General features: G+C 41.1%; 1 protein-coding gene across 3 annotated transcripts in view; it reads right to left on the reverse strand.

The window, feature by feature from the left end:
• FANCC (FA complementation group C) overlaps positions 1–24,977 on the reverse strand; it is a 2,534,829-nt gene that overhangs the window by 1,421,551 nt on the left and 1,088,301 nt on the right. Inside the window, exon 1 of one of the 3 annotated variants that reach the window (XM_044059427.1) lies at positions 6,005–6,107. The exons of the other annotated variants lie outside the window; for them this stretch is intronic. Coding sequence (XP_043915362.1) covers positions 6,005–6,028 — 24 coding nt within the window. The 5' untranslated portion in view covers positions 6,029–6,107. Of the gene's footprint in view, positions 1–6,004; positions 6,108–24,977 lie in introns of those variants that run through there. 3 annotated transcript variants of the gene reach the window in all.

Below are 24,977 nucleotides of genomic sequence, written 5' to 3' on the forward strand. Positions count from 1 at the left end.
TGTTAGCACCTTAACTGAAATTATTGACTGCAGTTTGTGTAAATCAGCACTTTACATAACCTAAGAAAGGCAGCAATCCTTGCCCTTGACAGATTTACAATCTCCTGACGTCGCAGGGTGCATTTGGTAACTCGCTTTTCCAGTAGCTGACATCGTCTTGACAAATGCAAGCACTGCAAAGCGGAGCACCACTGGGTAGTTTCAAGAGCAAAGAGGTACAAACTCGCACCCTTTCTCCTCTTCGTGGCTCATACCCACATTGACAGAATAATGTTTTCTTCTTCACAGACCCCTTTATAAATTAAACAACCTGTTTCTGCACACACCTACCAAATTATGGCAGTGCGGAAATCTGGTTGTGATAATACTTAAGTACCAGTTTTCCAAGTCAAAAAGTTTAACTCGCATTTAGCTGCTGGTTTGAAAGATGAATGAATTAAGGGTTGTAATACCAAATTAAAATCCCATGGATCTTTATAAGAAGGTCTCAAAAGAAGGGTACGTCTCAAAAAGGCTTTACAAAGTTTAGATCAAGCCAAGCAGGAGTTTTCAATCAAATAGCTGAGGAGCTGGTTCCTTCATTGAAAACTGTTGCTAAAAATTCAAGGACACTATGTACTGGTGCTGTAAGACGGTTAATATGTTTGTGCTGCGCCCCAAAAATGAATTTCTTCCATTTATTTCTGTAAAGCTTCCTTGTGGAAGCTTTGTGGGGAAGACAAAATTATATGATGAACAGGGAAGACAGCGTATGTTGTCTGGCTATCAATGGAAGTGAAGAAACCATGTGGTCATTTTTAGGTTTGCGATATCGTGAATCATGTCTGTCGGGTGAGACAGAAGGTTTGGAATTGGATCCAAACTCCAAGGAGGATAGACTATATGAGACCAAAGGAAGGGGAACCAAATTTGTCGAGGCCAGTAAGGGGCAATGAGGATGATTTTGCTATTTAACCTGGATGCTTTCGGCAGTAATTTGGGAATAAGCACAGAGGATACTGTGGTGCCAACTGTGAAGGAGATCATCTCTCTGTGATTCCCCCCGGTTGGGGGGGGGGGGTTAGGGCAAAGAACCAGCTGCACATGTTGTTTAGGGGAGACACAAATAGGTTGCAGCATGGCTGGCCCCACTGATGAAAAATCATTTCAGTCACATTTTGGTTGAAAGACCACTTGTGAGGTAGTAGAATGGACCAGCTCAACTTGTCGGCTATCACATTGGATTTGCCCAGGATGTGCATTTTTATCAGAAATCGGATGGATGAGATCGCCAGCTGCTGTATTCTGAGAGCTTCTTTACACAACGGGTAAGATCTGGTTCCTCCTTGTTTGTTGATGTACCATACCACAGATATATTGTCTGTCTGAATTGCAAATGTCCAGAAAGGGAGAGTGTCTTGGAAGGCCTGCAATGCTAAGAGCACTGCTCTCATTTCCAGGACATTGATATGCAAATTGGCCTCTTCTGGTGACCATGTGCCTTGGACTGTCTTTCCCAGGAAGTAACCCCTCACCCGATCTGGGATGCATCCATGGTCACTATGGCCTTGGGTTGAGGAAGAATGAAAGGACGGCCTTGTAGAAATTGATCTGAGTGGATCCACCACCAAACGTATCTTTTGCATGCTTGGGTAATTCTTACTTGAGTGGACATATGCTGATGAAGACTGGATTACTGAGTTGCTACCATTTGTTAAAGAATCTTCATATGAAATCTTGCTATGGGACTAAACCTATAGCCATAGACACTGATCTCAAGGCTTGTAAGATCAATCAGGCAGAGACTGTGGATTTGTGAATCATCTTCCTCACCTGAAATCTGAAGTCTGTACTCTTGACAAAGGACAAGAAGCTGTCATGGATTGAAATGGGATCCTATGAACTCCAATGTCTGAGATGCTTCTAACTGAAACTTGTAATTTATGGTGATCCCTAGATGGCAGCAAGTCTGGAGTACCTGGACTCAAGCTCTTATCAATAGATGGTTGGTCAGAACAGTAATGAGCCAGTTGTCCACATAAGCAAACACTTGGAATCCCTGCAGTCTCAAGTGAGTTGCTATTAATGCTATGCATTTGCTGAACACCCTGTGGGCTGTGGTGAGGCCAAAGGGCAGTGCTCTGAATTGGTAACGAGTGGATCCCAGCCAGAAGTATAAAAACCGTCTGGACTGTCTGTTCATTTTTATGTGATAGTACGCATCCTGGTGGCCTACTGAGCACATCCAGTTGTTCTTACACAAAAAAGGCAGAATGGACTGAACTGTGATGATCCGGAACTTGGTGTGCTGAACTGATTTGTTGAGACTGCTAAGATCCAAAATTGGTCTGCAATCCCCTGTTTTCTTTGGCACTAAAAAGAATCTTGAGTAAGTTCTGGATTCTATTTGTCTGGTGGAACGTCTTGGATGCCTCTTTTTTTCTAGCAGCTTTTGTATTTCTAGTGCTGCTGCTTTCCTTTGACAGGGTGGAGCATTGGGAATTTGGCACAGATTTGGAGATGGTAGGGAAAAGGAAATTGCATAACCTCTGGAAATAATCTTCTGCACCCAGGTATCTTTTGTAATGTCTAGCCAGGCTCTCTGGTGCAGGGATAAATGATCACCGATTGACTTCAGAGGTGGACAATCAGGCCTCCTGTCAGGAGCACTGGTAGGGGCTGTCAAAGAAGGAATCTCTGGACATCTGGTTCTGTGGACCTACACTGCTGCATGGGTGATGTCTTCCATTCGAGTTCCCTCCTCTGCCCGTGGGGGATCTACCTCCACAGGGATTGTGGAAAGGACCCTGGGACTTTCTGAACCATATTTTCTGACCTCCTCGCTGATTCCTGGAAAAGGTCCTTTGAGGGGTTGATAACATACTCCCACTACAGAGAGGGGCCTTCCATCTTGCTTGCACCTGGAGAGTGTGTGCTTTACCTTAAGGACAAACAGCACCTGCCAAAATGTGCATTGAGGAGACAGAACTTGAAGGGCTACTTAAAGTCACACAAGCACATCCCAGGCATGCCTCCTAATGGAAATGCCTGAACCCGCCACCCTTGAGGTACCTTCAGCTGCATGGGAGATCAGCCTCATGGACAAGTTAGTGAGCAATAGTAGGGTAGCCAAATGTGAGGCCACAGAAGACTGAGCCTCAGACGTAATGTCCCAGAGAGGGGATCTGAAAGTTCCTTAATTGGATCCCTCTGTAATCTTCTGAACTGTGCCAAATAATTCAGTGATCTGAGTGCAAAGGTCATTGAAGCACACACATGCTTCCCAAATCTGTCCAATGCCCTTGACTCACTATTAGGGAGATGGACAGAACTCTGCTCTGCGAGTTCTTTCTTGGTGGCCACCACCATGACCATGGCATCTGCAAATACTCCCTTGCTCCAAAACTCCCTTCCTGCAGGTGGTGCCAAAATCCGATCTGGTCTTTTGAGGAGTGGCTCAACTGTGTCTGGTCCCTTCCATGCCCGCTTAGAGATCAAGTCAATGCGCTCGTCAGTGGGCAGAGTCACCCAGGAGGTAGATGGGTCAGACCCAAAGCCTCCAGGAATACCATTTCCTCTTTGGAAAGTTATTGGTAAACCAACCACCCCTTTTCTTAAGGATCTCTAGGATGTCTCCAAATGAGGCATCTTCGGGTAGAGATCATGCAGACCCTTCTCAGTCATTGAAATAGTTATCTTCAGTGACAGATTCCTGGGGGGGGGGGGAGTCAAAGTGCCTCCTCTTGCACTTCCTCTTCCTAGGGACTACTTTGGTGGGGTATTCCAGAGAAGTATTGGAAGAAATAGTAATACTCTGATGGGTAGCCTGGAGACTTTGGGATGGCTGTCCCTGTGGAGTGGAATGATGGGGCTCAAGGCACAGAGACATAAGGGATCCAGATGGGAGATCCAAGGGGGAAGGAACCGTCCATCCTGCAGAAGCAGAGAATACTCTCTCCACCACCTCAAAGGCAGAGTATTCCAAGGAAAAGGAAGCTGATGGAGCCGAGAAGCCAAGCTTCCATCCCTTCGACTCCCCCTGCCCTGAAGGCAATCTACCCAAAGCAGAGGTCGGAGCAAAGCTATCCAATGCTGAAGCTCCGAGGGGCATAGGTGGCTCCAAAAGCTTCGAAGTTGACTCTAATGCCTCTGACCGACAGACGCTTCTATTCCGAGAGTCGTCTAGCCCCAAAGCAGTCAGAGCTGGTGCCCTCAGAGAAAGCCTCAGATCCCAAGATACTGTGATCTTCAGATCCGATTCAGATGGTCCCAGGAAACTCTGATCCAAGGGCTGCAAAAGGGGAAGTTGGATTGGAGAAGGAGCCAAGATCGGTGGTATAGTACTAGCAAGGGCTTCCTGACCCAAAGGGGTAGGAGCCAGAACTCCCATCTGCACTAAGAGAAATTTCATCATTTTATCCACATCAGCCTCGGTCAGGCTTCTGGAAGAATGAGATGATGTAATGGAGGGAGACCTGCAGTACCAGTGGGATTCTGAAAAAGGAGATGGTACCCGACAGTGTACAGGATCTATGGTGGGAGAGTATTGGGTTCTAGGTAACGTCTTTGGATCCAAAAGGATTGGATCCAAGGAAGCCAATTTACTTTCGATGCTGGCTTCAGGGAACGGAGATGCATCAGATCAGATTTCTTAAAGTTTTTTTCTTAGGAGGTTCCATCGTCGGATCCAAGGATGGGGTTGAGGATCCAAATGGACCCAAATGCTTACCAGAAAGCTCCTTTCATTTAGGCTTGGGGGGGGGGGGGCTGAGCCCCAGACAGATCTTCAGAGAATGAGGAAGGAAGCAAGCCTTTAAAAAAAATTGTTTGTTCTTCCTGTCAGCAATGGCCCGAGGATTAAAGGACTTGCAAATTTTGCAAACCATTTGGAGATGTTCCAGGCCTAGGCAATATGTACATAACTCATGAGAATCAGAAAGAGGTAAATTTGTGAACGCATTTCTGACATTTTTTTTAAATCCTGATGACTTTTCAGACATCGTTAATTCAAAACGTCAGAGATAATAACTTTTTTTTGTCTATAAGGAAAAAAAGAGAGATACCAACAATGTTATCAAGAATACACACAACTGTATAAAGGGGGAGGAAGAAAGGTTTACCAACTGTGGTAATAAGAAATACAGAAAAGTTAAGGCAAGTGAGGTAAGGCAGAAAAGTAAGCGCTTATGCAGTGTTCCACACCTCTTCATCAGACAAAATACTAAAACAGATGCACAATATTTAAACAGTAAAACAAATCTAACATCCAATCAGATGAAAACAATCAAGGGAGGGGGTGTCTAGCCACTTATGCACTTAAAGCAATATCCCTAATTCTCTCTGGTGAAGACTCTTCACTTTTAACTTCTGGATTTCAATACAGGTTTTAGAGGCACATGGAACATTTGCTGTTTGAGGCTTGTTTTTCGGAAAAAAATATAGTCATACATCAAATGCAATACACACAGAGAAATAAATAGTACAAATGAAACTCCTGGAGCCACTGAGTTGTGAAACTCTTCAGAAATAATTTTTTGTACCATGTCTTGTATGGCACATTATTGCTTCACTTCTGCCTTTCTCCTGTCCGCCCACCTAGCATACTGCTGCAGTAAGGATCAGAAAACAATCTTTCCACTGAATGTAATGATTAGGGATCCCATCCACCCAAATAAACACAGATTTCTGGCATGAAACTCTCATCTCCTCACAGACAACAAACAGCAGCATACAATTAGCTAAGCAAACTAATGCTATAACATGACTGGAATCGAGCATTTTAGAACAATCTCTTCTCACAGATAGAACTTTGGACAACACAACACTTCCCCGGCACTTAAAGTTCATCTTAAAGAATCTTGTAGTCACTGCAGTGTGTAGAAAATCGTATTTAAATCATAATGATTTGTTTATACCATGGACTGATTCCAGTATTTGTAACACCATGAGTTTAATCTAAATAATCTGGATAACACCACTCCTGTGTGAGTTTAAAGATGAAAAATTGGCAAACACCAAGCCTTACCTCAAGTCCCAAAGCAATAAACATTACCAAGAATCAGTGCTGCCCACAAAAACACTGGGATGCTCCACAGAGCTTCAAAGACATTTCCCACTGGGAAACTGATTTTTTTTCACTTGTACATAACAAATAATGGGAGGCATTTCAGAAATCCCAACGCATTGTCAGCTGTTTGGAACTTGCTGTTTAAAACAGTTACTGACAGAAACCACAGTATGGCGGCAAACAGCTCTAAAATCATATTGTCTCATCAAGCAAGGCCCCCTAGCAGTCTCAAAAGTAATTCTGCATCATAGTCTCTTAACTGTTAACTTGCCAGTTACAGATTTCTAAGCTAACTGATGTAAAGACTTCATAGTGAAATCATCTTTTTCTACTGCAATAAATGATACTTTTCTCCTTTTACAACTAAGATGAAATTCTATATTGTCTGTCATATCACTTCAGTTCCTGTGACTTTCTCAAGCATTCTGTGCTGCTACTTTCTTTCACATCAGCACAACCATGGTCAAAAGTTAGTATAACAATACTGACTACAAGAGCAGTGTTTGAAATATGACTAAGGAACACAGCCATGTAGATGAAATGACTTACAATAAAGTTATGCAAAATGGGTTTTAAGTGTACATATCAGGACAGTATTGAAATGTTGATGCATACACTTACCAACAGATTCCTGAAGGTGCAGAGTGTGTTTCGTCATCTTGTACGTGCATCTTCTAATCACAGATCTTACAATCTCTAACCAGATTTTAATCGATGACTTCTCATACGGAAAAACATTTTTTGCACTGCCTTATACAAGCAGAAATAACATGTTTATATAGGGCTGCAAGACCAAAGCAGCTGTTATGCAAATGGATCTACACATAAAGGAAAGTCATACATAAAGTGTCTGAAAGATAAAAGCAAATGTACAGCCACAGAGGACCACACAGTTTGCAGAGTGGCGATTCATTCTGATTTTTTTTTAAAACTTGCATATGGTTTGCCGTTCATATTTTAAGAAGCCAGTTCCAGTGGCACAGACAGATAATGCCCTGATTACAGCACAGCTGACCAGAGTTTGACAAGTGGCTCTGGGGCTTGACAGAGATTGCAGGGGAGGAGAGTCAGTATTGTATAGGTGTTCTAGGAACAGGATTTTGGACCAATACGCTGCCATCTGGTGGTAGCCTTATTAACTCGGTGGCATGTAGTCACAAGGGAAGGGCATAGTGGGTACTCGCAGTGATATGGATAGCTCTTCTCATCACCCAGTAGATGTTAGGTGCGGCCATTTAAATACTCTCATAGCTAGGATGCTGGCAAGGATAGAAGCAATCTTCATTGCCGCCTGAATGACAGCCCCTCCAGACATCTCTCACCTCTATGGTTCTGGAAGCTCTCAAGCAAGGAAGAATGATTTTGAATCCATTTTAGAGAGACTTGATGGCTGTCAGGCAAGGGAAAAACATATACAAAAAATGTTTAAAGATGACCTGTATTTTTGTGTTGACTTTCTTCTCCCCCGATATACATTAAAGACAGATGGCTACCTTTTAGCTGTTGACTGTGAAAATGAACTGCCACCATTCAAAGTGACATTGACTCTATAAAGTTTACAACAATCAGTGTTAACAGTTATTTCACTTTATCATTAAACACACCATGAAACAGCACTTTTTTAAACAAAGCATGACCTTTTTTCTTTAAGAAGATTTAAGTTTTGTTATGCCCCTTATTAGAATAATTAGCTCTTGAACATCTTTTACAATTATTGTGATCCTTCTGGCTACTTATGATTTTTGGGGATTACTAAGTTTCCATAATACTCAAATAATCCCCATGTTTCCAAATGATACATCATGTCTACACCCACCTCTCAAACCTGCCAAAAGCTTATAACTACTTGAGTCAAAGTCCAAAAGTTTCTCAAAGCCCAAAAGGTATTCAGAGAAAAATATATAGCATTGGCAGTCAGCCCCTCCAATTACAAAAGTGGTTTGTCACAGATTGTCCAACTATAAGTTTCTGATGACAGGTTGCTGAACATTAAACTCTCGCATACTGGGAAAGGAAGAAACATATCATAAACAAGGATACATTTTCCAATTTCCAGGAAAATACTATAAACCACTGAAATATGAAATGTCTGCATAGATGAAAAACAGAAATTTCTTGGAATTTAATACTTTAGATCAGAACACTAATTCACCATAACCCGCATTCATTGTTAAAATTTATATACAAAATCTCCAAAATGCAATATGATGATCCCAGTATAATTTCTGGAACTACAGCTTATGAAAATGGAATTTCTTTTTTTAAATAACCATAAATCTGTATCCCTAGTTAGATGTACAGGTAAGCCAGATGGCTTGATGAGACAGAAGAAAACAGTGGAGGGTTGTAATGACTGACACTATTCTTATTCCATGGATTTCAGTTTTAGAAATTTAAATTACATTTTGAGTGTAAAACATTATGCAGCCTGACTGATTTTTTTACAGAAACACAAAATGCTATATTTTTCCTGTGTTATTCTGAACATGCCTCATATTAGATTTTTTGCCATTATACTGTAAGGTATTCATGACTGGGATGGTGTAAAAATGTAACATATTGTAAAGCAGTTTAACAATCTGATTACATTAACCACTTCCAGGTATTCTGTAATTAGTAAAAAGCAACGCCTGCAGATTGATTGGTAGTGGTGTTTTTACGGTGTCGAGTTGCCAGCCTGGCGCCCAACCTTCACAGAAGGCACACATGCATGCACGCACCTACCTGCATGTCTTTAAAACTCAAGGTGGACATACAGACTCCGCACAGGAGTAGCTCTAGCTGAGAATCAAACAGGAGAACCTCTTGCTGTGAGGCGACAACACTAACAGCAAGAGGTTCTCCCATTCGATTCTCGGCTGGAGCTCCTTCTTTGTGGAGTCTGCAAAAATAAAAAACAGAGATGCTAATCTATACACAAATGGCTTCCCTTTTACATTCCTCACAGTACACAGTAATTCTACCTGTTCAGCTATCATGCACAGCTGCTGAAAGGCATTTTCTATTCAGAACTTCGATAAAGATTTTAAATGGAATTCTACTTACTGTATCTGTATGACCTAACAGCACATTAACCACATACAGCATAGAACTGTATGCATGCTAAGGCACCGGCCATTAACTGCGGGCTAGGTTTTATTTAAGTAATGTTACGGTCAAAATGACTGCTGAGATGTTTTCACTTTTTTCTGTAAACCACCTAGATTCCTACCTAACGCAGTATGTTTTTTCTGTCAAAATAATATGCAATGTCTAGACATACGGCTCATGCAATCTGAAAGGTTGAGAAAATTCAAAAACTTCTATTTCAAGCATTTTGTTGATTGTCTTATAAGGACTTTTTTGGTAACATGCGGTGGTGTAGTTATTCTTCAGTCACAAACTTGCTGGTTTATCACAATCTCTCTCCAATCTTTGATAACCAAAGAAACATTGCTTTGGTCCAGAGTTCCCTACTGGCAAGATTATCCCAAGCATTCACCAACTATTTTAAATAGATGCTAAGAATTTGTTATCATAAAACTGTATTCCTCAACAATTCAGAGAAATATGAATAGACGACAGAATTAAGGCTACTTGAAACTCTCTTATAAAATGTCACTTCAGCCTGCTGTAGTCTGCTTCTGTGATGGTAATTTCATATTTTTAACACTGCCTGGGGTATGTATTGCAGTCCCTGGATGAAGTTCTGTTTACCATTGAAGGTTTGTACAGGGTGCTTTCATAAATGGGAGAAAAGCATGACGGTCATCCTTTAAAACACACTGCTGAGCTGTTTAATAAGCTGTAGACAGATGGCTCTTAGCATGGTATCATTCAACTTGTCCAGTTATCAAATGACTATACAGATAAATCATGGTGTAAAGTCTGAACAGGTTAAAAGCTGCAGTGTACAAAGAATCCCTCTTTCATTCTATTAGTAGAGCACAAAATGTTGCAAGGTTCAATGATGACAACAAATGCAGACACACCATCTCTATGGTTTGTGAGTCATTTCCCTCCTGAAGCCTATGTCTGTCTCTCTCCACTTGTTATGTGCAGCTACACACCAATTTTTCAGCTAGTCCCTTACAGCATACTTTTTGACACTAGACATACAGCTCAGAATACCTCTCAAACTCTTAGGACTAGAAATATGGACAAAGCCTAAAATAATGGGGGGACAAATCCAAAAACAGGGACTAATTTTTAAAATTGCTCCTATAAACATAAAAATTGCTACAATAAGAGAAATTTGTCATAGCATGCATTTTCTGAGGGATTTGTAGACAAACTCAAATGCATGTCATTATTTAGTGACTTTAATCTTCAGTAATTTGCCACAAAACTAAAGATGTTATGAGGACTTGCTAAATTCTGGACATTCTGGGAGAATCTGGACAGTTGAGAGGTTCACTCATGATCCATTTAGGGAAATGCAGTACATCTGAGAGCTCATGGTCTGCTTAATGGCCTTAATAAAGCACATGGACGGAACTGTCTGAGTGAAGAGGTGAGAGAATAGATCAAGAGAAAATTGGTGAAAATGATATTCGGAAGTCAGTTATGTTAATATGCCTTAAATGAATGTTATGTTTACAATGGAAAGACAGCAGAGAAATGAGTTCCATTTTATGCTGATGGTTTTTCAGACTGTTATAAAAAAAAAAAAAAAGGTAATAACTGGTTGGCCTGTTAGCTTTCTTGTTAGCAAACTAAGAGGAGATGTTGATGGTAGGCGCACAATATTCTGGCAAAGTGAATATGATGGAATACTTTAAAAGTAACACAGAGAAGGCTTGTGTGTAATGTGAGATGAGCACTCAGTATGCTGTCTTACTCACAATAATGTGTAGTGAGTATGGAGGCCATGAAACAGACTCCATAAGTTTGGGTAAGAAGAGGACTTAGAGAATGTTTAGAAAGTAATATAACAAACACAGAGAGTAACGAGGTAGGTAAAGGGGCTACAGCTTTCACTTGAACACTAATAGAGGATTAAGAGGATGTTGGAAGGCAGCACTTTTTAAAATAAGCTTCAAAATACAGTATAAATTACTAGAAGGAGAAGAGCAAATGCAAAGCCCCCTAGGGATTACATAATAAACATTTATCAGGATTAAGGGCACTATAAAATAACTGGAAAAAGTTTAATTTAAAGGATATAGGATGAATTTCAAATTAATATATGATAATGTGCGTGTATTTATTCCTAAAGAAATGGGTACAAGTAGTGTCTGGTATGAACAAATGAGCTTATAAATGTATTTCTATTTCATAAATAGGCACCCTGGAGGACAGAAATGTGTACTGTAACCGAAACAAATATGTTATCAAGAGGAAAGCTGACAATTTTGATAACATCAGTATAATTGCTGACTTATAAGAATATTATTGCGTTAGATACGGATTTTTGGGGAAGAACGTATTTATGCTCCTTGTTTTTAATGTGACATTTAAGATCAATAAAGATGGTCAAAAAAGAGGGGCAGGACAACCATGCTTCATCTTCCCCTTCTTGACAGGCACTGTGTTAGATGTCATCCAGTCAGTTAGAAAACTCTGAACTGTGTAATGACCATAAAGAGATTTAAAACATTGATAAACTTGGAAATGAGCTGTGGAACCAAAATTAGTAGCGGTAAATATGTATTCACATTAATTAAATGCACATGACAGCACTGCCTCAGCTTAGCTTTTTTTTAAATTTCTCCAAATATTCTGGCTTCCCAATACCTTGACAGGACATGACTCAATTCCTGAGACAGGGTATGAAAACAATTCATGAAATTAGTAATGCCAATAGTGCTCTTCTCAATGCACCCAGAATTGTCCCCTTCTGTACTTCACACAGAGTTAAATATATCAATAGCATACTTAATACACATGAAAATGATTTTTTAATTAGCCCTTTTTTCCCTGCTACTCCTGAAACAGTCTGGGAGTCCACCCTACTATGTTCCAGTTTCTGTTGACATAAGCTTGTATTTTATGAAGTGGCAGATGCGTTACAACTCCACTGTAGCACCAGGATTAAATGATTTTATCTCACTCAAGCCTGAATAAAAATATAGGGCAAAAAAAATTTAAATAAATGTATATTTTATATATGTAAAAAAATATGTATTTTTTTTTAAAGTTTATTTGCATAATTAATGTTACTCTTGTGATTGGTTGTTTTGTTTTTAAAAATGGGCGTTTTTAAGTAATATCACAGTTCTGAAGTAGTCCAGGAAGGACGAAAGCGCTTGACTGTGGATATACTATTATGGATTATTGCTACATTATTTATGGAGTGATTTTTTCAGTGTGATTGTGATTAAATTCTGTTTTTTTTTTTTAAACCTTCAACTCGATTCTTGGTTTCCAGCTACCCAGAGTGCTGTTTTGGTTCTTGGTCGTTGTTTGCACTCTGTTACCGGTTTGGTTCTTTAAGGATTAAGAGGATGTTGGAAGGCAGCACTTTTTAAAATAAGCTTCAAAATACAGTATAAATTATTAGAGGAAGAAGAGCAAATGCAAAGCCCCCTAGGGATTACATAATAAACATTTATCAGGATTAAGGGCACTATAAAATAACTGGAAAACATTTAATTTAAAGGATATAGGATGAATTTCAAATTAATATCTGATAATATGCATGTGTTTATTCCTACAGAAATGGATACAAGTGCCTGGTATGAACAAATGAGATTATAAATGTTTTTCATATTTCACGAGTAGGCACCCTAAAGGACAGAAATTAACAGGGTATAATGCTGTGTACTGTAACAGAAACAAATATGTTATCAAGAAGAAAGCTGACAATTTTGATAATATCAGTATAATTGCTGACTTATAAGAATATTATTGCCTTAGATACTGATTTTTGTGGAAGAATGTATTTATGCTCCTTGTTTTTAATGTGACATTTAAGATCAATAAAGATGGTCAAAAAAGAGGGGCAGGACAACCGTGCTTCATCTTCCTCTTCCTGAGCGGCACTGTGTTAGATGTCATCCAAGTCACAGTTAGAAAACTCTGAACTGTGTAATGACCATAAAGAGATTTAAAACATTGATAAACTTGGAAATGAGCTGTGGAACCAAAATTAGTAGCGGTAAATATGTATTCACATTAATTAAATGCACATGAGAGCACTGCCTCAACTTAACTTTTTTTTTTAATTTCTCCAAATATTTTGGCTTCCCAATACCATGACAGAACATGACTCAATTCCTGAGACAGGGTATGAAAACAGTTCATGAAATTAGTAATGCCAATAGTGCTCTTCTCAATGCACCCAGAATTGTCCCCTTCTGTACTTCACACAGAGTTAAATATATTGGTAGCATACTTAATACACATGAAAATGATTTTTTTAATTACCCTTTTTGCTCCTGCTACTCCTGAAACAGTCTGGGAGTCCACCCCACTCTGGTCCAGTTTCTGTTTACATAAGCTTGTATTTTATGATTGTATGTCTCTCAGTACATAGGACACCATAATCACCGGTTATAACTATTTTGATGACAAAGGAAAAAGTAGCATTAAACTGCTACATCTGTTTTTAACTGTTGGTACTGGATGATCCCATGTGATCAGAACTTCATTTAAAGTAATGCTCTGAAGTTCATATTTCCAAAGTTTCTTTATATTGTAATGTTTGCACAACTCCCAAAGCAATAGCCACATTATTATACCTTTCAGCACACAGACCCCCAGCCTTGAGTATACTTCAAAAAACACGATGGCGTGTTATTCTTTCTAGCTCTGTACTAAAGAAACTAATTTGTCTCGTTCTCCCACTTTTTTTGTAGGCTTTGTAAATCATGTCAACCTTCCCCTTACAATTATACTAGTGCTGCAATAAACACATAAATGAAGGAAGGAATAAAGTAGGGAAGACACTTCCCACCTCACCTATTTTGCACAGTACTGAATTCAATTAAAAGTTTAGAATCAACATTAACGAATGCAACCTTCCTTTAATTGTCTGCTTTATCTCTTTTCCCCTTTGTCGATAAAACACAAAAAAGTAAATAATCTGGCATAACTCCTTGTCCTTACCACATACAGTTTCAGACTGCCAACAGTTTTTCATCAAGAATAGATATTAACAGATCTGTAGAAGGCATAAGTTACACCATCTTTCACTGGAGAACTAATCACTGATGACAACTTCAGTATCCCTTACAGCTGTGAAAGGGATAAAATCTTTATATTCCCCTATTAATTATGTCGAACGGCTTTATATTCCTGTAAAACAAAAAACTAAACCAACTCAGAATTGAGATACTCTAACCAACCATACTAGAAATAATTAATATAGTAAGAAGGATAAAAGTTGGAAGTGGGATCTTTAGAAAGGAGTACGCGCAAATTACACAGAAAAATGGGAATTGAAGGAACAATGCATGCAGAATAATTTTTTGGAGGAGGAATGAGGTTTAAGGGAAGGCAAGAACTGAATGAGCTACAAAAATGTTTGATGGACAATGACTGTACAAACTATATCTGATAGATGTTTGCAACTAAAAATATGTCAATATGGTTTGTTTTCATTTATATAAATGTACGCTTGCTTGCGTCATAAGTAGGCAATCATACATTCTCTTGTTAAAGGAAAAAAAAAGGAATTGATATACTCTAAGTAATGTATGTTTTGCCTAAGACAGTCCACACAGACTCTGAGAAAGTTCCTTTGTATGGTAACCAAGTTCCTATAACAGATGTGGAGGGTCTTGCATGATTTCTAATTATGAATCTCATACTGTCTTTTATGGGGGAAGCCATACTTTTGATGCTCGGGAAAAAAAAAAAAAACAGCCACGCCCTGAATCATATCAACCATTTCATCTTGTAAACTTACTTGCTCCTTCACTACAACTTATGAAAGAGATAGTCTTGCAGCCTTTAAATACTGCAGTTTACTTGTCTGCCCCATCAGCTTGCAAAATGCCTAAACTGTTTCCTTAAAATCTATTCATCAAAGACCTAGAAAGTATCATAGCCTGTGCTGATCGCATACAGAGATAAAGGTCTTACTATGGCCCAGACAGTCAGCGTTTGAAAATGAGGTTCAGGTGCTTGATGTTTAAGGCAGGGAAAATGGGGAGTGCCCAAATAGGGTGGGAGTGGGGCATCACCCCCATGGAGGTCAGGGACACATTGAGGATGCAATCATACAGGTGTCAAAAAATGTCACAGTCACCTGCAAATGGACAGAGGAGGGATAATCCCTTTGCTCATAACTGAGAACCATTTTCACTTTCAGGCATACCTCTACTCAGCAGAAGGCTTCCTAGTATTTAATCACCTTACAGACCTTTGCCATTAACATCTGATGGAATAAGAAATATTGCAAATGAAGTCAAGTCCCCTGAGGTGAAGCCATTCATCTATCCATCTACCATCTATCAATCTACAAGGAGCATCTCTACTTAGGACCTGAATGGTTTCTAGCATTAAATTACCTCAGAGGCTGAAACCTTGCTCTATTTGACCACCACCAAGAATGAGTTTTGGTCTTTCTTCACTGAAGGTTAAGGCATGAAAAAGCAGGAATATTAGGAAAGAATCCATGCAATGGTGGAATGAAGAAGTACAGGAGAGTATACAGAGAAAGAGATTGGCGAAGAAGAAGTGGGATTGTGTGGAAAAATACTGAAGTCAACATGTTTTGTATTCTGTATTTAAAGGGTTAAGCAGAAAAATGTTCACTGCGTGCAAACTGAAATGTTCTGGAAAATGTTGATCACTGAGGAATGCAGGAGTTAATCTTAAACTGCTGATAAAGTTAATGGTGCAAGAATAACTGTGGTACTGGCTGGTAAAAACAAGTAATCAAACTATCAATTTTAATGAAAGTCCTCTGTGCTACGTGTATGTACGTGCAGGAGGGTCTATATAAGGAGAACTTAAAGTACAAGTAGCCAGACTGCTGGCATATTACTATCATGTAGCAGATCTCCATGCATGTAAAATAAAGCTGTTTTACTTGCTTACAAGAACTTGGTGTGATTCTTCCAGAATATGTTAGAAGAGTAAAATCTTTCGGCATAACTGGCAACGTTAGCGGCCCCTGCACGTGAATCGAACAAAGAGAGGCTGAAAACCTGCGCAGGTGGAGAGAGATCAGGCTCTCCTCGAATGAAAGACCTCCAACTGAAACAGGTTGAAATTAGAGGCCAGTCACTCTTTCCAGATTCAATCCGTGAGGTGGCAGCAAAACAGGGCGGAGGAATCACAAAGGTAAGCAAAAAGAAAAGCTATTTTTTGTTGTTTCTGATTGGAATTTTTGTCTAAATTTTAAGGGACTAGTCAAGGGAGAAATTTAATTTTCTCAAAGTATAAGGAGTATATGTGAATAAATTCCATATACAAGAGATCTCAGGAACAGGAATAGTTTCTCTTAAGAGAAATGGGAACAGGAACCAGTTAGCCAAAGGCTTGACAAAACTGAAGATGAAAAGTTTATGTTTGATTTACACCCAAAGAATGTAAAGTATTTAGATAAATGGAAAAAAGATCATGGGTTTAGTGGATGTTTAAATAAGTCAGAATGTCAAAATCTAGTAAGATTACTGTGCAAACAGGCAGGAAATAAGACAAGGAATCAAAAGAAGGTGGGGTTTCCCCAGGCACAGAAATGGCTGGAGGAAGCAAATAAAAGACATAGGGAACAAAATTTGAAAAAAGGGTGTGGTAATTCAAGTGAAAGAGATGTGTACTTTGTTAAAAAGGAAGATAGTAAAACTTCCAAGTGTGTAGAACCAGAATGCAGACTCTCCTAGATAAAATAGAAGAACATTGGAAGCCCAAAGCAGATTGGACTTGCATTAATCAATGCATTCAATCAGATGACGAAACCGTACACAGTTATCTACATCATCTCTCACACAATGTTTTGATGCTCATAGTGGGTTGATTAAGGTAGAAAATCAGGAAAATGACTCGCCCTATGAACAGCAATTGAAAAATGCACTCCTAATGGGCTGCCAGACAGCCATTGGTAACTTTATACAAAAGCATATGATCACACACAGGACAGCGCGTCTACAGCCCCTTATGGAGTATGCTAGACATGCTGAGAAATATCTGAAGGAAAAGAAAGATAAACAAGCCCAGACTTTTACAGTTAGTGAAGATGGAACTTTAATGTTAGTTCAGGGTTCCGCAAACCACGGAAGAGGGCGGGGCAGGGGAAGAGGACGAGGACGGGGAGGCGTAAGTCATTCTGAGGATTTCGAGGGTAGGCAAAAGAGGGGGGAGTGTTTTAAGTGCGGTAAGAAAGGACATTTCGCCAGAGATTGCAGAGGACCGGAGAAACCAATGGTTGCTTCCGGTGGTACCGCATGACTATATGACGGTCAAAAAGACGTAGATGGAGGGTATGAGGAAGAAGAAGAAAGTGAGAATGGGGAAGTAGGTACAAGTGAAGACGATGGGTGGGGACAGGAAATGGCAGAAAATGAGAAATATCAAATGATAAATCTAACAGCACTAGCATCAACTATGCAATTGGAATCCCAACCAGTGATCACATTGCAAGTTGAGGGTCGAGACATAGAATTTCTTTGTGACTCAGGGGCTTCACGAACGTTAGTCAGAAGTACTGCCATATCATCCGATGTTACCTCGGATGAATATGTGCTTGTAAAAGCAGCAAATGGTCAGATTTACAAAGAGCCATTGTCCAAACCTCTGTGGTTTACCGACCCAGAGACGAACCAAACCATACGGTTCCAAGTAATAATTTCAAAAATCTGCCCAGTACATTTACTAGGAAGAGATTTAATGCAAGTGTTCGGTATAGCAGCCGTCCCAACCTCCACTGGGATGGTGGCAAGGAGAATAGAACTGAATAGTGCAATGCTATTAGAGGGGCAGGGAGATCTACATTACTGGTATAGTAATGATTTGATAGAGACAGGCCCCAGAGTGTAGTGACGGCTCTTACAAATTTGGCATTAAGCAAATACGGCATAACAAATCTGAAGGTGTCAGATCCATTACATTGCACAATGTATTACAGAAGATGTGCCGGACCTGATTTAGAATACGAAAAGAAATTTCTTAGTTTTAAAGTCACCAAACTAGTATTGCATAGCCTTTTTTTGGGACACACTAGGTAATTCTGCAGTCACATGTAGCCTTACAAGGGATATGCAGCTGCTGTATAAGAATGAATTAACCACACATATTTCAGTCACGGAGGGTGAAGGAATGTCATGGTACCTCGTGGGTAAGAAAATAACTGAATGGGTAGGATGGACACCAGAACAGTTGGTAGGTAAGGGCATTCAGGTTCAAAAACTTAACTGGGTTACACAAGCCAGATCGACCGTGCACCTCAGGGAAGACAAACCGATACAATCCCCTGGGACATTATGACTATGTCTCCTTACCCCCATGGAAGAATCTCAATTGCAGACGATTCCAAACTCATTATGGTCGCAGGGTCAGCACGATATCGGACTTATTAGAATGGCAGGACAGGTAAAGATTACACCCAAGTCAGAATTTAGACCTCATAAACGGCAGTATCCCTTGAGCAGAAAGGCAGAGGAGGGCATTTTACCGGTAATCACAGCACTTTTGAAAGCTGGAGTATTAATTCTGTGCACAGACTCACCGTGTAATACGCCCTTATTTCCAGTAAAAAAAACCGGATGGGACATGGAGGATGGTACAAGACTTACAGGCAATAAATGCCGCGGTGGTACCTCGGGCCCCCATGGTCCCGGATCCGTCTATTCTGCTGAACGATATCCTTCCAACGGATAACTACTTTTCTGTAATTGATATCAGTAATGCCTTTTTCTCTATTTCCTTGCAGGAAGATAGTAGATTTTGGTTTGCATTTACATTTATGGGTAAGCGTTATACCTATACCAGGTTATCGCAAGGATACTGCGAAAGTCCGACCATCTTCTCACAAGAGATGTCCACCAATTTGGCTCAGTTCCAACCAGCCCAAGGGTACCACCTACTGCTGTACGTGGATGATATCCTCCTGGCCGCGACTACGGAAGAACTCTGTAAGTCCGAGACTATTCGACTACTACACTTTCTGGCACACGAAGGACATAAGGTAAATAAGTCTAAGTTACAATTTTGTAAATTAGAAGTACGTTACCTGGGTTATACTATCTCTGGGAAGGGCAGGCGATTAGATGACAGCAGAAAGAATGCTATTTTACAAGCCCCCATGCCAACTACAAAAAAAGAAATGATGTCCTTTTTAGGCATTACGAACTTCTGTCGTAGTTGGATTCCCAACTATGCCGAAGAAGTGCACCCGCTATCAGACTTAATTTTGCAATACCGATGGCGGCAAAAGATTTGCTGCACTGGACAGACAAGGCAGTACAGGCATTTACTAGGATCAAGCAACTGATAGCTGGGTCAGCAACATTGGGGTTTCCAGATTACAGTAAGACCTTTATACAGACTGTAGATTGCAAGCAGGGATTTATGACATCTGTTTTAATGCAAATGTATGGAGATAAGTTAAGACCATTGGCATTTTACTCTAGCAAATTAGACTCAGTAGCACGAGCATTACCACACTGTGTGCAAGCAGTAATTGCAGCCGCTTTGGCGGTACAAGCGTCTGCCACGTTGGTATTGTTCCATGATCTTACGTTAAAAGTCCCGCACTCTGTAGCAGTCATCCTTCTGCAGGACAAGTTAACATTTCTGTCACCTAGCAGACATTTATCTTGTATGACTACGCTGTTATCACAGCCACACATGACAATTGAGAGATGCACTACCTTAAATCCAGCGACATTGCTACCTGTTGCTGAAGACGGTATTCCGCATGTATGCTTAGATCTCATACATTCTAAAGTTCTACCAAGACCGGATCTTAAAGATCAACCCTTACTACATGCGGACTGGACACTGTTTGTAGATGGGTCAGCACGCAAAGCAGAAAAGTACAGTTTTGTACCTACCATAAATGTAGATGTCCGAACTGGATAGCATCTGCAGTCATAACAAGTGGGTTGTCCTGTCGTCAGGCAGCCCTGCAGTCGGCCGGATTCCAAAGTCCGGGTCCGGCTTCGGCTGATGTCGCACTCCACCCGACGTCATCTCTGTTGGTCTTCGGGTATAAAAGCATCAGCCGACGCCATTTTCCTCAGTGTTTCTTGCCCCAGATGCCAGTAGCCCTCTTGCAGGCTAAAAATTTGGATAGATGCCAATGTTTCCAAATAGATAGAGGTAAACACAACAATAAGCATATATGTACATATATACAAACAAATACACCATAAAAGACTCCCCCCCAACAGCTAGCTATTAGGAGGGTAAACACCCTAGGAGTACCACAGAGGGGAAGGAGGGAGGGTAATCCTGACTGCAGATGCTATCCAGTTCGGACATCTACATTTATGGTAGGTACAAAACTGTACTATGTCCTTCATGGATGCATCTGCAGTCATAACAAATGGGTAGAATACCATAGCCAACTAGGGGAGGAGGATAAAAGTAGATTATGGTGTGTTTAGGATCCCTTGCAGTACAGCAGTGGCAAACCCTGCTCGGGATCTGGAATATAGAGGCAAATTATAATGCTTGGCAAATGTATGCACGGAGGTCCAAGTAGCCGCCTCAATAATGTCTTTGGTTGCCACTCCTCGTAAGAAGGCTGTGGTAGTGGCTGTTGCCCTTGTAGAATGAGGTCTTATGTTCTGTGGAATTGGTTTTCCATGGAAGGAGTAACAGTATCGTATGCAATTTCCTATCCATTTGGAGATTGTCTGTTTGGAAATAGCTTTTCCTTCCCTTCCTGTTGCATAGGCTACAAAAAGTTGGTCAGTCTTTCTGCTATTTTTGTTCTGTCCAAGTAGTAGCGTAGCTGTCTATGTACATCCAAGGTATGCAGTATTCTTTCCCTCTGTTTTGTGGGTTGGGAAAGAAGGTAGGTAGGTGGATTGCCTGGTTTAAAGACACTCTGGATACCACCTTGGGCATAAATGTAGGATTAGTCCTCATGGACACTCTATCTTGGTGGAAGATTAGGAAGGGTTGCACTGCCATTAAGGCCTGTAGTTCTGAAACCCTCCTTGCTGAAGTAATTGCCAGTAGGAAAGCAGTTTTCCACGACAGGTGTTGTAGGTCTGCTGTTGCTGCTGGTTCAAAGGGTGATAGTGTCAACTTTTCTAGCACAAAGTTTAAATCCCAAGCTGGTAATGGTGGTTTCCTTGGAGGTTTTACATTCTTGATTCCTCTGAGGAACTGCCTCAGCAAAGGGTGCGAAAAAACAGGTGGATCAAAGCTGTATTCTGCTGAAATAGCTGATGCATGTATCTTGATGGAGGAGTAGGACAGGCCTGAATGAAGAAGTTCGGCCAGATACTCCAGAATGTTAGGCATATCTATGTTTGACACATCTTTTCCTCTTTCCGTACTCCAAATGACAAACCTTTTCCATTTTCCAGCATAGTTCCTTCTTGTTGAAGGTCTGCGTGCTTCAAGAATAATGTCTTTAACTCTTTGGGAAAGTTCTGGATTAGCTGCTGCTATGTGATGTTCCATGCAGTCAGTTGCAGCGTTTTAGGTTTGGATGTATGATGCTGTAGTTGTTCTGAGTTAACATCAAAGGCATCAGGGTATTGGCCACATATTGTTCGAGACATGCTCTTCAGTAGTGGGTACCAGTGTTGTCTTGGCCAGTTTGGAGCTATCAGGATTATCCTTGGACGTTCTTCCTTGATTTTTAGTAGTACCTTGTGTATCAAAGGAAGAGGTGGGAATGCATATGCTGTTAGGCCTTTCCAGTTGAAGGAGAGTGAGTCCACTTTCCATGCTAGTGGGTGGAATGTCCTTGTGCAGAATTTTTTGAGCTGGTGATTGAGAGGTGATGCGAATAGGTCTATCTGTGGCATTCCCCATTTCTTCGAGATGGTCTTGAAGATGTCCGGGTGCAGCTTCCATTCGTGGGCATCCGAAGTGGTTCTGCTTAATATGTCTGCTAGGGTATTGTCTTTCCCCGGTACAAATATTGCCTGTAACTGAATGTTGTAGCTGAGTGCCAGGGTCCACAGCTCCAAGGTCATTCTGCATAGGGGGTATGAATGAGTGCCTCCCTGTTTGTTGATGTACCACATGACTGTGGTGTTGTCTGTCCTTATCATCAGCTGGCCCTGTGAGAAATGGTTTGAACTTTTGGATTGCCAGTTTTACTGCCAGCATTTCTTTTAGATTGATGTGCAGGTGAAGTTGATCCTGTGTCCACAATCCTTGCACGCATTTGTCCAGCATGTGGGCCCCCCATCCTAGGTCTGAAGCGTCTGTTGTGATGGTCTGGCTTGGTTGACATCTGCGAAAGGGTAGGCCTGGGTTTGACTGGCATGCCTGAGCCCACCATAGGAACTCCTGTTTTAAGCATGGAATTAGTGGGATTTCTGTTTCTAGACTGTGTCTGTGTTGGGACCATAAATTCTTTAGGTACCACTGTAGTTTCCTCATATGTAGTCTGGCAAATGGGACCAAGATTATGCATGATGCCATGAAGCCCAAGGCCTGCAGAACTTTTCTTGCTGTTAACTTGTTCAGTTTTGTTAGTGCCAAGAAGTAAAGAGGAAGTTCTTTTGTTTTTCTGTAGTCAGGAATGCCATTTGTTGTACTGTGTCCAATTCAGCCCAAGAATGTCCTTGTTTGGGATGGTATCAGCCTTGACTTTTGTAAATTGACTGTGTATCCCAGTCCTTGTAGCAAGTAAATGACCCTTTGTAAATCTGTTGTCAGCTTGCTTTTGTTGTCGCCTTGTAGCAGGCAGTCGTCCAGGTATGGGTAAATTTGAATTCCTGTAGTCTGCAATGGGCGATTACTGATGCCAGGCATTTTGTGAATACTCTGGGCGCAGTAGATAAGCCAAAGGGCAATGCTGAGAATTGATAGTGCTCTGATCCTGCAAGAAATCTGAGGTATCTTCTGCAGATTGGTCGAATGGGGACGTGCAGGTATGCCTCCTTGAGATCTAGAGTTACCAGCCAAGACTCCTTGCCCAGCATGGGAAGAAGTTGCTGTAGGGTCAGCATTTTGAATTTTGGGACAATGATGTATGTATTTAAGGTGGACAGGTCGAGAATTGGCCTCCAACTTTTTTCCTTTCTTGGAACTAGGAATAGTCTGGAGTAGAACCCCTTTCCTTGTTCTGCTGTTGGCACTGTTTCCACAGCTCTCATGTTTGCTAACTCCATTATCTGGCGTAGAGCCTCTGTTTTTTGATTTGGAGGTAGATTTGGCATTCCTCTTTTGACTGGTAAAGTGTGGAAGTGAAACCGGTAACCTTGATCTATGGTTTGTAAAATCCACTTGTCTTTTGTTATGTAGTGCCAGTTCTTTGAAAATAAGGTTAACTTTCCGCCTAGAGGAGCTGCTATTTGTTCCCTGGTAGGCGGATTTAGGATTAAGTCACTGTGGTTGTGCTGATGTAGTGGCAGTGGCTGTGTCTGTGCCTCTGTTGTTACCTTGCCACTGTCGTCCTCTGTAGGCACCTCCTCTGGATTGGTTTCTGCCTCTGGAACGTCTATTCCTGCCCCTTTGAAATTTTGTGGAGTCAGGAAAGGACCAATTTTGGCAGGCCAGTTCCTGCTAAACCTTGGGGTTGAACCTGCAAGAAATCTTTAACAGTTTGAACAGATTTTGCCTTTTCTTCCATTTTCTTCATAACCTGCTGGGCAGGTGTACCAAACAAACTTGTCTTGTCCATAGGAGCATCTAGCAACTTAGCTTTAACATGATCCGTAAAGCTTGTTCCTTTAGCCATGCATGCCTTCTTATCACTGTGCCTGTCATGGCTGATCTAAATGAAGCCTCCAGTGCATCATAGCCACATTTTAAGGAATGGTTGCTAACCTGTTGTATGTTATTTACCATCTCTAATACATATTTCTTATCAAGAGATTCATCAGTGGTTAGTTTTTAGTTAACTGATCAAGCATAAACTCTTGGTATTGTATCATGTGAAACTGACAGTTTAAAGCTCTAGCTGAGAGAGTAGCTGAAGTGTAGACCTTTTACCCCATCTGTCTAGTGACCTTGCTTCCCTTTCAGAAGGAATAGGGTTTTAGCTGTGGTCGGCTACTGCCTTGGGACCCTGGGATATAGTTTCTGGGTCTGCAAGTGGGGCCTTGTAAAGGTGGTGATGAGTATCTGGCACCCTGTAAAATCTGTCTGGTTTGGCAGGGGCTGGGGTAAAGAATCTGGAGCGGAGCAAACATCATTGAAAGCATCATCCACCACAGAGAGAACAGGAGGTATAGCTAAGGGCCTGTGCTGTGGGAGGTGCAGAAAGGTCCTAAGTCTTTTCTGGAGTCTGAAAAATCCTGTTGCTGCCATTGGAACTGTTCTCGCATGGCATGCAAGGTTTCCCCAAAGGAGAATTCTTCTGGTGGGGAAGCAGCTGGAATGGATTCTTAAGCATCAGAATCTTCAAAATTGGAGAAGGGAGCCTCAGGCTGGTCAGTTATGTCTGATTCATCAGCAGAATCATCAGAAGACACTGGCTCAGGGGCTCTGCCCTAGGTCTCTTCTCTGGGGCTGAGAGGCCCTGTCTGGGTGAGATTGAGATCCTCTAATTAAAGAAATTAAATCTTCTGCCAAAGAAAGCATTTGAGAACTAGAAGAGGGCCTGGATGTGGGGGTTTAACAGGCACTGTTTTAGTAGTCTTGGCTGCTTTAGCCCTGGCGAAGGCCTTAATGGACATGGCAGCTGGAGGCCTAGCAGCACCACGTGCTGGGGTAGAGACATCCAAGGGGATGGTGTCTGATAAGTCAACCACCGTAGTGGGTAAAATTTCTGAGGTCGATTCAAGAGTTGTAGCAGGGGCCTCAGTTGTAAGAATAGGTTCAGCTGTACTTTGAGCAGTTTTCTCGGTTTCGCCGAAACCGAGACACTCATGATTTGCTTTACCGTGGTTTCGGCCGAAACCGCGGACCGCGAGTGTCGGTCTTT

Source organism: Protopterus annectens, chromosome 17.part0 (genome assembly GCF_019279795.1).
Source record: "Protopterus annectens isolate FY-2018-M chromosome 17.part0, PAN1.0, whole genome shotgun sequence".
Lineage (NCBI taxonomy): Eukaryota > Metazoa > Chordata > Ceratodontiformes > Protopteridae > Protopterus > Protopterus annectens.